The 17176-nt window shown below is 40.8% G+C and overlaps 1 protein-coding gene across 3 annotated transcripts in view; it reads left to right on the top strand.

Moving 5' to 3' along the window:
* The window catches only part of CCND3 (cyclin D3), a 95767-nt gene that overhangs the window by 57210 nt on the left and 21381 nt on the right, over window positions 1-17176 (top strand). Inside the window, exons 2-3 of one of the 3 annotated variants that reach the window (XM_078393117.1) lie at window positions 9188-9335; window positions 13258-13473. In XM_078393117.1, coding sequence (XP_078249243.1) covers window positions 13303-13473 — 171 coding nt within the window. In that variant the 5' untranslated portion in view covers window positions 9188-9335; window positions 13258-13302. Of the gene's footprint in view, window positions 1-9187; window positions 9336-9448; window positions 10007-13257; window positions 13474-17176 lie in introns of those variants that run through there. The other 2 variants (XM_078393115.1, XM_078393116.1) reach the window with 2 other exon arrangements.

Genomic DNA, 17176 nt, shown 5'->3' on the forward strand with positions numbered 1-17176 from the left:
TTAAGATGTTTTGTTTAAAATACTAAATGTTAAATGGGATGGTACAATGCAATGTTAGGTAGGATGATCCAAATCCATGTTGGACTGCAATGCCAGACACAAGATAGACGGGCTCTTTTGTAAGTGCAACAGCTGCGTATAGCAGTCTCTCATTTGCACAGTTTTGAGATAGGTAGTCGCCTGCAAAGAGAACAAACCTGTAAATTCTGAAGGAAATCAACCCTGAGTGCTCACTGGAAGGACAGATCCTAAAGCTGAAGTTCCAATACTTTGGCCATCTCATGAGAAGACTCCCTGGAAAAGACCCTGATGTTAGGAAAGTGTGAAGGCAAGAGGAGAAGGGGATGACAGAGGACGAGATGGATGGACAGTGTCATCGAAGCGACCAACATGAATTTGACCAAACTCCGGGAGGCAGCGGAAGACAGGAGGGCCTGGTGTGCTCTGGTCCATGGGGTCACAAAGAGTCAGACACGACTTCACAACTAAACAACAACAAGTCTCCTTCAACTATTTAACAAAAAATAAAAATAAATTATTGTGGCATTATAAAGACTAAAAAAATTATTCCAGTACCACTCATGAACATTTAAAGTGCTTACTACATATTCTATCAGCACTTTGAATGTTCATTATTGATGTTAGAGACACCACTGTGTTTTCGAAAGCTCAATACCAATGAACTGCTGGATAGCTCAGTTGTTTAGGCATCTAGAGATATTCCCTGCTATGCCTCCTCGTTAGGGGCTGGACTTGATGATCCACAGGGTCCCTTCCAGCTCTGCAGTTCTAAGATGATGATGATGATGATGTAGTAATTATCACCCTCTTTTTTGCATCTTAGTTGGTCCACATCCTTAATACTGAGTACTCTGTACATACAAACTGTGGTGTTAGTATTGTTCTATGTGTCTGAGGAACTGGGTTGTGATTCACAAAGACTCACATGAAATTGATTTATCAGTCCTTCAGATGTCACAGTATTTTTGTTTTTATTTTTGTTATAATCTTATAAACATCTATTAAAATTGCAGGAGCCCTGTCCTATTTTTTTCACTGGGTTATCCTAACTTTTGCTAGACCATACTACTTCAGAGTGTAGGTGGGAGACTGTATGTTTAAATAAATAAGCAAATTCCCTTCACACACAAACCTGAAATGTTAGGAAAATATTAGCTCCTTCATTATATACATTGTCTGCAGTTCTGGCTGTTACTTAAGAAAAGCTCTGCATATGTTCCACTTTGCTGGACCGCCCAACTTCCAGGCAGTAAATGTTTCTTAATTAATTTGAACTAATTTTAAAAAAAATCTAAAAAAACACTCTGCAATGGCTGTAACACAAGGGCAAGGTCATATTGTAGCATTATTGTCCTGCCCATCAAAATATTTACTGAAAAGGGACTGTTGGTCTCTGTAGATGGTTTGTAACCCAACATGGCAAATTTTTAAAGTGCCTTATGACATTACCTATCTCTGAAACATACAATCTACTCAAGACTTCACAGTTATAATGATTTGTGTGGGTTAGGGTTTCATGTCCCTTCAATATAAGATGAAGTTTCATTAAAATATGACTCACAATGTTTTTGTCATGTTATGAAGGACAAGAACATACTGCAGATTTTGAAAATTTTATAGACCGCCATAAGGGCATAGGTTTTGAAGAAACACACAGACTTATTTAGATTTTGAGATATCTGATTCATCATTCTACAGTAGAACATTTCATTCATTCTCCCTCTTGTTATAAATGGACTTATCTTGCTTTATTCTACAGTGCAATGCTCTTCAAGTATTTTTTACCGAGAGAAAAGCCCAAGCTCTCTTTTGGGAGACATCAACTTCTCACCCTCCTCCGGTTGAAACAAAACTTTACCTCCTCCCAGAAAATGAGATTTCAAGCTGCACTCTTCAGTATAGAGGGGGTTTCTTCACTTAAACGAAACTGTAGTCAATAACGTTCTTGAAAGGCCCATCTGATCCATACATTCCCTGCCACATCAGTTAACAAGACTTCCTTGACCTGGCACACTCTATATATGTTGAATTGAAGCTTCTTTTACCTCTGGCCAAAACAGTTCAGTACATAATGAGGACAATAAAGGTTGGGAAAAGCTGAACTTCACATATGCATGTTCACAACTGGATTTATCCCTGTGCATCAGGATGCAGAAACTCAGGCTTTCGGATTGAATCTTACCCTCCTGGGAACCTGATCCTGTCCCCTGGGCTTTCCCAAAAAGTTACACTCCCTTCTTCTTAACACAATCATTTGGTGGTTTCCTGCCTTTTGTATGGGGTTTCTTGCCATTATAAAAAGTTGAAAGGCTTCCTCTGTGTAAATTTACTGTGTCTTATGATGTCTTAGCTAGAACATTCTGAAGTTTTCTGTCCTATCCTTTTTCCTTTGGCCCTTGGGCATCACCCCCACGAATGTCTGTGCAATTTTAATTTAACAGTAAATGTGTTTTGCTTTACTGCCTGCATTTGTCCAGACTGTCTTATAAACTTAGGAGTCACATCAATCACCATATTTGACAGCATGAAGAAGTGTCCTGATTCACTTCCTCTGCAAAGTGCGATTTCACTGTCCATGTCTTGTTACACAGTTGTTTGCAAGCACAGAGACCTCTGACAACGAAGCAAAAAGATCTTCCTGTTCTCTTCTTATAGTACATCCTGGCTTGGTTCTATTGCAAACTACATTACCCTTTTCTCTTTGAGGTAACATTTATGAATTAACTGTAAGCACATAACTGCATACCTTACATCTAGATTCTGTGCAGCCAGTCAGTCCTGTTCATATTGTTACCCTTTTGGAGATCCTTCTAACTATGTACAGTAATAATTTACAGTGCATATACACATCATCTTTTCAGAGCTCAGTTCTGCAGTATTTAGAGTCTAAATGTTAGCCTGTGGCAGATCACAGAATGTGTGAACAAGTTTATTTTGGAAACTCTGTCCCATTCTGTCATGTCCCCAGTTATTAGAAATCATTGTAACTGCATACAAAAGCATTATACAGTACATGAATGAGACTAGACTAGAGTATTATTTTTGTTCCTCTTATAGCATACTGGCTGAATACTAAGATCTTGAAATGAGGGTCATCTCAATGCCATCATTTAGTAAAATACACTACACTTTTGCGGAAGACAAGGCCTTTTTAGTGTTAGCACTCTGAAATTTCGAACCATCCTCCCTTATGGAGGTTTGAATGGCACCAGTTTTACAAGACTTCTGTATCAGTTCAAAACATTTTGATTTGCCCAAATACATTAAACTGGTTTTACTGCCTTGATCTGCATTACTGTTTTATAGTTTTGTTGGCATAGTATTATTGTTATACAAAGAATGAAAATATATCATGCTGTTTTTATCTCTGTGTGTGTGTGTGTCTGTGCGCGCACGTGCATGCATGTTTGTAATTTATTCCTGTACAGTACACTACTCTGGAATCTGTTAAGATGAAGGGCATTGTAAGAATACTTCACTCCTTTTTCATTTGTTGTTTGATGCCACTTTGCTTGGCTAAGATCTATTGCTTTTATTACTGCCATGCTTAAAAAGAGGGGGGGAGGCGGAATAATTCTGTGACTCATCAAAGAAAAACATAGTTGGTATCTTGGATACCTAGGAACCCTCAGTGCTAGATTTGTTTGTTTTTTTAATTTTCTAAAAGAATTTCCTTTTCTAATTGCCAAGTTCTTTGCCAGGAAAGCCAGGAAGTTGTCCATCCCTAGTCAACAGTGATCAAGCGCTTGTTTTCCTAACATCCTCTCCCTTCCTTTCAAAACGCCATTTGGTGGGCTTTTCAGGATTGCCGAAGCCTGTAACTTACCATTTTGACCTGATAATGTTGTTTTGGATACCCTGGTTTTGCCAAGTCATCATCTGGGGGGAACAGTGTGTGTTTTGCAACTATCTTGTTTTTCCCCTCCTCCTTTCTCTTCCCCTATGTATCACTAATAAATTTTGCTTCAGCATATTCCAAGCTGAACTGGAGCCACTCCTGGATAAAGCAGGAGGATAGTCTGTGTTTTCTATGTAGCCAGTATCTTTAGTTTGAAAATGCTTGATGCAGAAAACCTGAAGGAATGGGAATTCAGCACTCTGGTTTCCCACTGTTTAGCTAAGAATACAGCCGCTGCCTATTTTCACTGAAAATGTAGAACTAGATGCCTTTCTACAAACCAAATGATGTTTGCCACAACACACAGAATGGAACTCAACCACAGTTTAAATTCAGCTTACTGGCTTGCATTGGTAAATACTGTACAGATATTTTATTCATGGATTCTTCAAATATTTCATAACCACAAAGATGGGAAGATGTTATGAAAGTTAAGTAAAATCAGTTTAAGATGTACTTTAACAGGATGCCTATTTCAATACTCACTTTTGGACACTGGACTCTCTTAACAAGAATTTGTGTGTGTGTTTTAAGTGCAGCTTGTATTACTTCACATTTACACAATTCTTCCATGCTTCATTTTTTCTAATATTATCTCTACATATACTTGTTCTTCAGAGACATTATAATAATCAGTTTTCTCAGCTACATCTAGATAAGATGATCACCTAGCATTACAATTACTATTTAGAGCTGTAGTCTGTTATTAAGGAATTCAGATTCTGATGTTATTATTCATATTCATATTCTTCTGATCTAGGCATGGAATACAGGTTACACAGGATTAGAATAAATTATGTTATTAAAAAGAAGATCCATGTGTTGCTAAACCACATGTATTATGAATATCCCCACTCTCATATTAGGAATCTCTGTATTTCTCCCATCAGTAATTATGAACTTAGGGGAGTGGTATAGAGACTGATAATGTGACTCATTTTTAAACATTTGACATTTATTCCTTTAAAAATTAATAATATAATTACATGAAAATAAATTTATCTCTCTGCACCCTCCCTTTACCACACAGCACAGCTAATAATATAACAACTGAAAATGAGATAGAACTGAATTTTTGCTCAAAATCTCCCTCCCATCTTATTCATGGAGTCCAGAAAAAAATTCATATATATGAATCTGTCTTTCTTTTTCCCATTAAACACAACTATCACTGTTTGATTCTATAGTTATCTGGAATCATAATACGTGCATTTTGTTATTAACATTTTGAATAACAGAAACCGGCTTAAAAACACTGAGTATGACTTGACTTTTCCTTTGTCCGTTAAGATACTGCAATACAAATTTTCCATAATGACTATACACCAAACCTTTGAATATCACCTAGACAATGAACAATCATACTCTTCTTTCAGACTTCTAATAGAACAAGTCTAACTGCTACAATCCAGGACCCAACAAGGTCTTTATATTAAAAGGAGTTATTACCCCATTCAAAGAGGCATAATAAATGTGATTTCTTATTACTATCATTTTTAAAATAGTAGAAAGCATCTGAATTGCCAAGTTGCCAAAGGAACTGGTAGTTGAGCAACCATGCTATATATTCCAGTGGGTACCCCTAAATCTGCAATCCTGATTCTGAGCTCTTAATTCTAGAAATTTTAAGTTATGTTCTTGACCATTTATCAAGTACTTTTCATGAACTTTCCTGAATCTGAAGCAGACTAAATGTTTTTAGAGACCTGATTTCAGCCTAAGTGTAATCAGATCATGTGATTCAGAATGGTAAAAGTTTCAGCTTGTTCTACAGGAGATATACTTTTTTTTCCCAAAGGAGGCTATTTTGGAAGTTATCTCTGTAGTGATTCTGGTGTATTCTTCAGTCTTGTGTATCTCCCTAAGGCAAAGATAAAGAAGTCAGAACAATTATTGTTATTCTTACGCACCATCAAGCTGTCTCCAACTTACAATGACCTTAATAAGGTTTTCCAATATGGGAAGTGTTGAAAGAGTATCTTACCAGTGCCACACCACCACTGAATTTCCATGGCCAAGCACCTTGGATTCTTTTTAAGGAGAGAACTGGGATAATAACATTTTTTAAAAATTTAATTATTAGTTAATTAGTGGGAATCTGAACCCAGGTCTTCTGAGTCCTAGTCTAATACTCTAGCAAGTGCACTGTGCTAGAATATTAGAGATTATAATATTTCCTTGTTGATTGCTTTGTGTGTTCATTTTAACCACATGGATTACTTTGTGATTGCTTAGAGCTCTTATAAAGGAATTGCCCTGTACAGCCAATGCAGGGCACTGTTGGCGGTGTATGAAATTTGTGAGTTTGGTTGTGTGAATCCATATATCTGAGGCAGCCCTTGGTAGTATAACAGTTGTTACTAGGTTTAGGAAGATATTTACAGAAAGGTTTATCCTCACACAAGGCAGTTCTCTCACTACCAAATATATATATTAATGGGGTAATATATTTATTGAATCACTAGGTTATAAATAAGACAAGCTTTCGAGTTCTACAAAACTCTTCATGAGGTGAAGATGGGGTTAAGGGCAAATGGTTCAAAAATTGGGCAAGATGCGATGACCTTGGCTCCTCAAGGTCAAGACAGTCAAGAAAGCAGAATGGAGTTTAGATTTCACATGAGGCAGAGGTGACAAAAGATATCAATTGGTATTTCCTCCTTGCTCTGCAGACAAAAGGATGAGTTGCGTCCCCCTCCTCTCCAACTGCCACCTCCTTTAGGACTTCAGGCATAGAAGCCATCCAGGTTTCTTAGAGGTGTCTATTGTCTGCAGTGAGATGTTTGGGAAGATAAATTCACCACTTCAGTGGCTTCTGTTGTGAAATTTATTCCATTAATCAAAGGACCTCTCAGACAATCGCTTGAAGCTCCAAGGAAAGGCGAGGCTCACAAAATTCGACACAAGTTGAGCAAAGCCATAGTAATCTAATCAACTGCCTGGCTTCATCCAGTAGTCCTATTACAGAACATAATTATAAAATTTCTCATCTACAGAAGTTCCAACATTTAGCATTTTATACAGTACTTTTGAACTTGCAGGGACCTTCACACATACTCTCTTAGAATAATTGTGTGAAGCAGCTCACTGTCGTTATCTCCATATTGCAAATGGCGTGCATGTGGGGAAGATGAGAAAGCAAAAGTAGTCTCCCACATTCAAGAATGAAGAAAAATTTAAATTGGCACTTTCTGCCTGATAGCTTAAACTCTTGCCCATTCTATTTAGACAAATTCTTCTCATATAATAAGGTCAAAGAAATAAGCACTTGACTACACCTGCTTATACACATCTAAGTTAAGCCCTTTGTGTCAAGGGAGTGGGGGAAGGGACCCCAAATACTTGGAAAATATTCTGTCCTAGTGGAGACAACCAGGTGAGTAGCTGTTTATATTAATGATCTAGAACTTTCTGGGCATTTCCCCAAGAGTTCCACAAGCATATCTGTAAAACAAGATAGTGAGCAATACAAATGGCAAATAAGGTGCAACATACAAAAGGATTCATATTAGGGCAAAAATAATCTCTTCAGAAATACAGTGAAGAGGCCTCAATTGCCAACTTAGCAAAATGGTCTGGGGCTGTGATGAGAACTCAGTAAAAACAGCTTCATTTTGCAACTGGAGAGAAAAGAGGCAATTTTCATGTTAGAGGTGCTTAGGAAAAGAGACTGAGAGTAGAATGTCTAGTGTCATTATGTATATTTGTGTGGGGTGTGTGTGTGTGTGTGTGTGTGTGTGTGTGTGTGTGTGTGTGTGTGTGTGTGTGCGCGCGTGCACACACATTTATTTATTTATTTAAAATATTTTAACCCTGCCTTTCTCCTTTAAAAGGACCAAAGGAGGCTTACATAATTCAAATATAATAATTAAAACTAAGAACAACATGTATACCAAGGTGGCTTACATCATTAAAAATTATATTTAATGCTAAAAATAATGAGTATATAAATATTTAAAAGGAACAAATACCATTCTGTGAAATGATAAACAAAAGCCATTCTAAAAACACATTCAAAGCAGTAAGACGGTAAGGCCATTTAAAAATCCCACTCAGGCAGCCAGTCACCAAAGGAAAGCTTGCCTGAAGAGAATGGTCTTTGCCTGCTTGTAGAAGGACAGCAAAGATGGGGCCAGCCTGGCTTCCTGTGGGAAGGAGTTCCAAAATCTTAGAACAGCAACAGAGAAGGCCTTCTCCTGTGTCCCCACCAAACATACCTGTGAAGGTGGTAGGACTGAGATAAATGCCTCTCCTGATGATCTTAACACATGAACAAGCACATAATGGGAGACAGTCTTTGAAATAGCTTGGACCCAAGCAATTTAGGGCTTTATAGACTAGAATCAGCACTTGGAATTGTGCTTGGAAACTGAATGGCAACCAGTGGAGCTACTGTAACAGGAGGTCTTGTGTGCTCCTTCTAACCAACCCAGTTAACAATCTGGCTGCATTGATTTGGACCTGCTGAGGTTTCCAATGTCCAAAGGTAGCCCCACATAAACTGCATTACAGTAATCTAGCCAGGATGTAACTAAGGCATGTGTCACCATGGCTAGATCAGATCTGTCCAGGAACGAGTGCCGCTGGCACAATAGTTTTAATTGTGCAAATGCACTTCTGGACACTGTCAAAACCTGAGTATCCTGGCTCAGAGGCAAATGCAGCAGCACCTCCAATCTCCGCAACTGTGTTTTTAGAGGGAGCAAGCACAGATTTTTTTTTAAAAAAGAAGGAAATAAATTTCAGCCAACCCCTATACAAGCTAATAAGGAGTAATGGGCAAAGTATACTTGATGGACATCTAATGTGGAATATCTGCCGGTGAAGGTAGAGAACGGGTTGAGGAAGGATACAAGGGGCTGGCTGGATCTTGGCCACTGCAACATTCTGTTACAAACTTCACTAGCTCCGTCTACTTCCAAAGTCCACTTTCTGCAGCCAAAACAGAATCCACCCATGTAGGCTTGGGACAACAACGTTTGCAGAAGGAAACTTTCGGGAAAAGAACATTGAGCATGTACGGAGGTGGACACAACTGACTGCCTAGAATAGTGGACCATGGCACACTCCACTGGAGCATTTAGCTGCAAATCCCTCTTGTCATGTCATAATCCTACTTCTAGATGCAATGCCGTCCTTTTTAATCACAGCGTTAATTCCCACTCTGGGCCCTGAGAGGCCTATTGGTACAGAAGTTGCGCATTCACCATCTGCAAGATGGTGGGGTTGCATTACTGTATGTCCTGAGGCGCTTTTTCCTCTCTGCAGAACTCCACACGGTGTTATGTGTGTTTTTTGGTTCACGTCCCTGACATATCCGAAGGAGGTAGCACGAGGAGCAGGAGATCTTGCCCCAAAGAGGGAAGGGGCAGAGAGGGCCCGATCTCCTTGCTCCTGCTGAAAGAAGAACATTCTGGTAAGAAAAGCATTTTTGGCTTTTTTTTTTTTAATATGGGTGGAGTACCCGATCATTCTCCTCCCCTATGATGGCAGCTGCCTCGCGTGGCTTAGAAGGGAGAAGGGGGAGCCCTCACTCGGGCCAGACCTCCTTCCCTCCAAAGAGGAGGAGGAGGAGGATCCGGGGCCAACCCCGCCTCCTTGAAGGTCTTGCCGCCGTATAGCACCTTCCTTTAGTGTCAGCGGTGCCGGCGGCTTAGAAGGTTTCTCGCCAGGGGGAGGGGAGGCGAGGTGGCTGGGCTCGGTGTGATCCAGCCTGTTCCCGGGCTGTTGAGCTGCAAAGGGAGTCCTCCCCCCCTCCTTCTCTCCCTGGTTCCCTTCCTTTCCTCCGCCTCCACTCCCCCCGGTAGCAGATTCCACCACCGCCACCCCCGATCTCCGCCTTTGCTTGCAGCCTTTCCACTCCACCATTCCCCACCACCCAGCTCCGGATCCGGACACATGGAACTGCTGTGTGTGGAGGGGGTGATCCGGGCCAGGCGGGATCCGCAGTTGTTAAGGGACCGGCGGGTGTTGCAGAATCTGCTTAGCCAGGAAGAGCGCTACAGCCCCCGAGTCTCCTATTTCCAGTGCGTGCAGAAGGAGATCCAGCCTTATATGCGGAAGATGTTGGCTTTCTGGATGTTGGAGGTCTGTGGACCGGGATTCCGGCTACCCCCCCCGTCAACTCAACCCCCCCCCTTCTACAGTAAACTTTTTCCTTTATTCCCCAGAATAAATTCCGTGGGGGATTCTTCCTTTCCCTCTTCCCCCTCCCCCCACGTTGCTGATTTGGAAGAAAGTCTAATTAGTTTTAATGGAGTTATGTCCCAAGTAAGTATGCTAGGCTTGCAGACATCGCACTGGCCGAGCCTGAGCACATTTACTCACAAGTAAACCCCGTTGAGTTCAATGAGATTTACTCCCAGGTAAGTGGGTGAATAGGATTAAGGCCTTGGGAAAGCTTGGATCTGGGGGAGAGCCCAACCAAAGGTCCGAGGGAGGGGGAGGAGAGGCTCAGCATTTATTGAGAGAAGGGGGGGAGTTTTAGAGAAGTATTGGGGGTTATTTCCCACCCACCCACCCACCCACCCTTTTGGGCAAGAATCGCCGGTCCTGGAAATAGTGGTCGGGCCTGCCTGTTGAGGGGGGAGTCATGGGGGCGGGTGTGTGAAAAGGCTGAAGTTGTAAAAGGAGCCGGTGGCCCATCCGGTTTTCTTGGTTGTAGGGGCAGCTGAACATTACCCTACTGGTGCTGTGCCAAGAAAATGGTTCTTAGGCAGCGTGCACCTTTTCCTGGGCAATGTGTAAGGCAGCCTCTAGGGGTTCCGGCCACCAGCCCGGTCGGTGGAGAAGATAAAGGGACTGATGAATGCGAAATTTTCAGAAGAGTGCCAGGTTGAAGAGGCAGCGGAAATGGACATAGCAAAGAGTTCACTACAAAAATACTTTCGTTGTTTGGGGAGAAAGAAATGCATTGGCTTGAATGTTAAAAAAAAATCCTGAAAAGCTGCAGGTTGAGCAAATGCATAAATATGGGGGGGGGGGTATTAAGCATGTTCAAACATGGGGAAAGTTACATTTTTGGACTATAGGTTCCAGTTGGCAGTATTGTTGGAATCCTCCAAAAAGGTAACTTTCCCTGCCTTTGTTTGCTCCTGGCTGCACTGCGTGGGAATTAAATACCTGTACTACAGGCCCAAATGCAACAGGGAAGACTTAGAATTTGGGGGTGAAGTGTGGAGACAGCTTTATTTGTTGAATTGCTGCCTGTGGAAAATAGGATGGTGCATTAATGAGTGCCAGCAGCCTGTGGTTCAAGTGGGTAGGGGAGTAGACCACCAATCTGGGGTGAAGCCCCTCTCTCCTCAAACTGGGGTGCCTGTACAAAATGGACCTTCTTATGGCTGTTGTACTTGATAGAGTGATCTCATTGAGAGAGAAATGCCACGTGAATTCCTGCTAATCATTTCTTTCTGCACAAGATTTTTCTTATAATGATATTTTTAAAACAGTTAATTATAACCTGCCCCTTACCCCAATGAATGTTGATTTCTTTTGGGTGATAAATTCAGGCTCGTAAAGAACCACTCCTCTGATCACCTGGGGCAGGTAAGAATTCTTTCAAAGAAATGAGGGCTAAAGGATCTCATAAACTGGGTGGACGTTTATTTTTTTATCTTGCTAGGTTCTCAGTGTGACCCAAACGGTACAGCAGTCACGTAAGAAGGTGAACTAATAAAAATGGTTCTTCTGAGAAACTGTGCATTGTGGATTCATTTAGAAGACTGCTGTGGTACTTTCTTGAAAGAGAGATGAATGTAAAACTAACAGTTGAGATTATAACTGAAATCCTAAAACAGAAAACCCAACTGGCAACTAATGTGTACAAAAACTGCCCAGATACTCAGTCAAACTGGAAAGCAGTGCAATAAAGGTTAATGAGTGTATGTCAAAACAGAAAGCCCAGGGTTTTAATTCTTATGCTGCTTTCATGGATCCAGTGTGGGCAATATTTTTGGTAAGTCAGTCTAGCCAGTGGTCATGATAAAGGACTGGAGACTTGGGCTCTCCCCCTCACTTTTTTTGTTTGAACAAATGACTCCTCATTAATGATGTCACCACATGATGACTTCTTCTAGATATGTGCCATTCATTTCAATGGAGTTTGCATTGGTGTAAGATTCTAAGGGTTGGGTTTGTAATATTCCCAAAGTTTGGAGAAGTTGCTGCCGGAGTGACACACAGGAGTAGAATTCTCAAAATTAACTATGGAGTGTTCATTTGAAACCTGAAACATCTCTGGTGTGTTTGGAGTGAATGCAGACTAAAAATGATCTCTGCTGTAAATGCAGGAATGGATTTGAGTAAAACTGGGATGTATGGGGCTTCACATGCTTTTAGTATTTAAACATGTTGATTTCTGTTCTGTTGGGGATTTTGCATCTGTGAGTTTTAATGGTATCAGCAGCCTTTCATGCTGGTTTCCTTTCCTTCATGGAAATGTGGGGTGTTCCTTGTTCTAAGAAGAAAATAAAATTAGTTTTGGAAAAATAATTATGATACCTTTTTACAGATAAATAAACTGCTCTACTGTCGTTTCCACACAAAAAACAAACAAAGCTAAATACCGTAGATGTTCAACATAGAAATTGCCTGTTAAAAACACTGCATCTCTGAGGCCTGATCCTTGTAATACAGTGGTGCCTCACATTACGAGCACTCCATTTGACGATGAAATCACTTTACGTCAATGTTTTTGCGATCGCAAAACGATGTTCCCTATGGGGGAATTTTGCTTTGCGATGATCGGTCTCCTGTTTCGGTAACCGATCATCGCAAAGCGATGATTTTCACACAGCTGATTGGCGGTTTCAAAATGGCCACCGGGTAAAAAAAATGGCCGCCCGTTGTTTTCTGGCACGGATCCCTCGCTGCACGGGCAGCGAAAATGGCCACGCTATGGAGGATCTTCGCTGGATGGTGAGTTTGAAGCCCCTAGGAACGCATTAATCGGGGTTTAATGCGTTTCTATGGGCTTTTAAAAATCGCATGACGTTTTCGTTTTACAGCGATTTTCGCAGAACGAATTAACGTCATGCGAGGCACCACTGTATCTCAGTACTTGTGTAGGTTGACTTCTGTATGGTTTCACTGACTCTTAGAAAGAATGGAAAGTATGGCTCAATGATACAACCGCATTTAACAAGGATATCTGTGGCAGAGCACTTCCAAATCTTTTCCCTCTTAATTTGCACACTCTCATGTTTCTTGTGTTCCTTCAAATGTACGTATAAACATTCAGATCATTTTGACAATGGCTATTTTGGCAGCCTCCATTGTAGATCATGGAGATGACTGCCTGACTATAAACCACCTCTTCTTTTCTGTTGTTTTGCCAGGTTTGTGAGGAGCAGAAGTGTGAAGAAGAGGTGTTCCCTTTGGCCATGAATTATGTGGATCGGTACCTGTCCTGCGTCCCCACTCGCAAAAACCACTTGCAACTTCTTGGGGCTGTTTGTATGCTTCTGGCTTCCAAGCTGCGTGAGACCACCCCTTTAAGTGTGGAGAAACTCTGCATTTATACCGACAATTCCATCACAAGAAGTGAAGTTTTGGTAAGCTGTTTTTTCGTCCTCTGTTTTTCTACAGATCAGTTGTTGTTGTTCACTAAATAATAGTGAATTAACATTGTAGGTCCTTCTTTCTGTCCATGTTGTATGTTTCCATTTTGTTGCTTTTACCCAGGCAGAGATTACACTTTTATATGACCTGTGTCCATACTGGCTGGCAGTCCCCTTCCCCCCAAAAAAGTAATGTTGCAAGCTCCACTTTGGGTGCACATTCTTGGCTTGCTCTTGCCTGTGGCCAAAGTGCAGTGACAGTTTGTCCTTAGTCTGGAATTAGGGATGAACAGTGAGGTAGCCATGTTTATTGAAATCATCAAATTATTTCGGACAAATAAACCAGAGGAGGCTCACAAGGACTCCAGAAATCTGGAGTGTTTTCCCAATATAGAAAAGTGACAACATTTTCATGGGTAAGGGTTAGTAGAAAAAGGAGGCATGTAAGAAGGTGCACTGTTTGAAGATAATTGATAGGGAAAATTTTTCTCCCTACCCTGTTTTGCTAGAATCTGAGGTCACCCAATGGCACTGAATGAGGGGAGATTGAGAACAGATGAAAATAAGTACAGTGGTGCCTCGCATAGCGATGATAATCGGTGCAGCATTGAAACCCCTTCAATGTATTCCTATGGGCTTCAGACTCACCTTTAAATGAAAATCCTCCATAGGGCGGCCATTTTCGCTGCCCGGTAAGCGAGGAATCTGTCCCAAAAAACAGCGGGCAGCCATTTTTTTACCCGGCGGCCATTTTGGAACTGCCGATCAGCTGTTAAAAATTGCTTTGCAATGATCGGTAAGCGAAACAGTGTACCGATCATCGCAAAGCGATTTTTGCCCATTTAAAACATCGCAATGCGATCGCTTTTGCAATCGCAAAATCTTCATCGCTATGCGAGTTCATCGTTAAACGAGGTGCCCGTTAAGTGAGGCACCACTGTACTTCTTTAGACACCATATAGTTTCCACAATATACCGTGGTGGACACTAAATTGGTGGGATTAGATTAAATTTATGGAGGATAAAGTTGCTAGTAGTTTGCTTCTTAGTATCAAACAAGGGGGAATATGAGCAGAAGGATGCTATGATACACACATCCTGCTTGCAGGCTGTCCATTGGCATGGGGTTGGCCACTGTGGCAACCATTTAGGGCTAGGTGGGCTTCCCTTCCCTGGTTAGGTGCCCTCCAGATGCATTGGCCTACTGCAGCTCTGGTAGCATGGACTTTACCCATATTGGCGGGATAAGAATGATGGGAGTTATATTCCAAAGGTTTTTGATATAGATGAGAGCAGATCTATGTTCTTTATTTGTATGTGCAGTTCCATTCAGATTTATTTCTCCTGTTTAATCAGGCTTGTTCCCAAGGTGCAGTTTCTATTGGAAGAAGACTTTCCTTTTTCATATTTCCTGATTACAAATTAGGGATTAATGCAGAATGTAGTGTTTGAAGAAAACAACTGGTTAACCATTTCTTTTATGGACAAAATAAGCTACTCTGAATGCAAGAACTGTTTGCACTGTCCCTTCAATGTTGACTGTTCTGGAACGTTAAGGGAAAATACTGGATTTTGCTGATGTAGCAATTTGCAAAATAGGATTTAGAAATGAACTTCCATAGGTAAAGTACAAGATACTACAGCAGTATGTCAATTTCCATTACTAATTTCAGTTACAACATCAGAAGAATGTAAAAGAGCAGCATAAACATTGATTGGGTTTCTCTATCAAGTAGCTTGACTGATCAGTTGTTGAACAAAATCTAAAATACACAGCCAGTCAGGAGTACTTTGTTAAGTCTTGAACAGTGGTCATTTTTAGCAGAGAAGGTCTTTGTAATTATAGTCAACACTGTGGGTCCATGAGTAGAAATACAGGAGTGTTGTGATGGGGACATATTGGCATACCCATCTAATATCATCTGTGTATACATTCTGGGATGTGTCTTTTAGGATATACATGGACTGCTTTCCAATGCAGAGTTTCACCATGCCCTTTCACCATAGTATTTAGAGAACAGAAGGGACCTCTGCAAGATTGCCTTTGTTCAGGATGAATACAACTGTTTCGTATCAACAGGATGAGTTGATTTAAATCAAAGGAAAGTTAAACCACCAAAGCAAAAAAAGACAATTTAAATAACTGATTTCTAGCTTTCTAATTAACATTTTTCATATACAAATACCCATTTTAGTCACTGTAAGAAGTGGAACATAATCTGTAAAAAGGTTTTTGAACTAGATCTAGTTCAGAATCTCTAGTCAACACACCCCAAATTTAGAAGCTGCAGATATATATTTTAGGAAAGTGGCATTTTATTGAAGGATTATTCTTCTGCTTTCTCTGTGAGAGCCAAAGACAAGATCATTTACTGCAATGCCTAAGTTCCAGAATTCCAAAAGTCGAGCTGGCAGTGATTCAGCACAGTGATTCTGTATGATGTGGGAAGTAGAAGTCCATCAGTGCAATCCTAAGTAGAATTTTGGAGCCTAACATCACCTGTCTGTCACCTGCAGGACTGCAGTCAGTGGTAGGTTTATCCTATTGAATTTTTCAGAGGTGACTAGGTCCTTGTGGTGGATATTTTTCACCCCATCCCCTGTCAGCTGTAAATGCAGTCTACTATTGAAGGGCAGCTCCAGCCAGCAGAACTGGGAGCTTGCTTTCCATGCCGTTGCAATGACCAAGCACAATAATAAATGCATGGCCTATTTAGAGCTGGCTGGGTAGCTCAGTGAGTTAAGTATCTGGCTGTGGAGCCAGAGGTTGGGAGTTCATTTCCCCACTGTGCTTCCAAGGAGAAGAGCCAGCCTGTGTGGCTTTGGGCAAGCTGCACAGTCCTAGGATGCCCCAGAAGAAGGGGATGGTAAAGTGCTTTCTACCTTTAAAAAAACCCTGAAAAGGATTGCTGTAACTCAGAATTGACTTGATGATACATGACTATTAATATTATGGCCTTTTAATACTTGCCCTCCAAAGTCTTATATTTTATTATTATGGTTTTAAAAACTCTGGACAAGTAGTTTTAACTAGGAATACATGATGAAACATCACAGATCTGTGATTAAAAGACTGTACAGGAAAATTATAATATGCCTCCTTGTATCACACTGAGATACTAACTTTAGATGACATTTCATGTATCTGGAATTCTTGTTAGAAAAATGATTTGAGTAGAAGTGTTGTTTTTTTTAAACAAAATATATTTTTGTCCATTCTGCCTGTCCAGGTGTCAAAACATTTTTCTAAGGTTATTCTAGATTAAAACCAGGGAGTCTGGCCCTCCTCATGTTGTTGAATTCAGATTCCCATGAGCCCCTTCCAGCCTGGTCAGTAATGTGAGACAAGGGAAGTAGCAGTATGCCACCAGGTTCTTATAGGCTGTATGTTCCCCTCCCCTGCTTGAGACTTGAACCAGGTTAATCACCATGGGGCTGCACTTTTCTGAAAGGAAACAATGGACATAATCTCTGAAATAACTTTTCTCAGAAGGTGAAAGATGAAGCACACTCAATATGTGCGATGAGAAAACGAAATATGATGCCATAGGAGTGCATTATTTTTCTTAATCCAAATTAGATTCATGTATCTTTTAGCTGCACATAAAATGTGGTTGCTTAGTTGGTTGAATAAAAAAAGTATTGCTTAGTATTACTACACGTTAATAAAGACCTCCCTGTGACCTGCATTGGAGGG

The sequence above is a fragment of the Pogona vitticeps genome, chromosome 4 (genome assembly GCF_051106095.1).
Source record: "Pogona vitticeps strain Pit_001003342236 chromosome 4, PviZW2.1, whole genome shotgun sequence".
In the NCBI taxonomy this organism is placed as follows: Eukaryota; Metazoa; Chordata; class Lepidosauria; order Squamata; family Agamidae; genus Pogona; species Pogona vitticeps.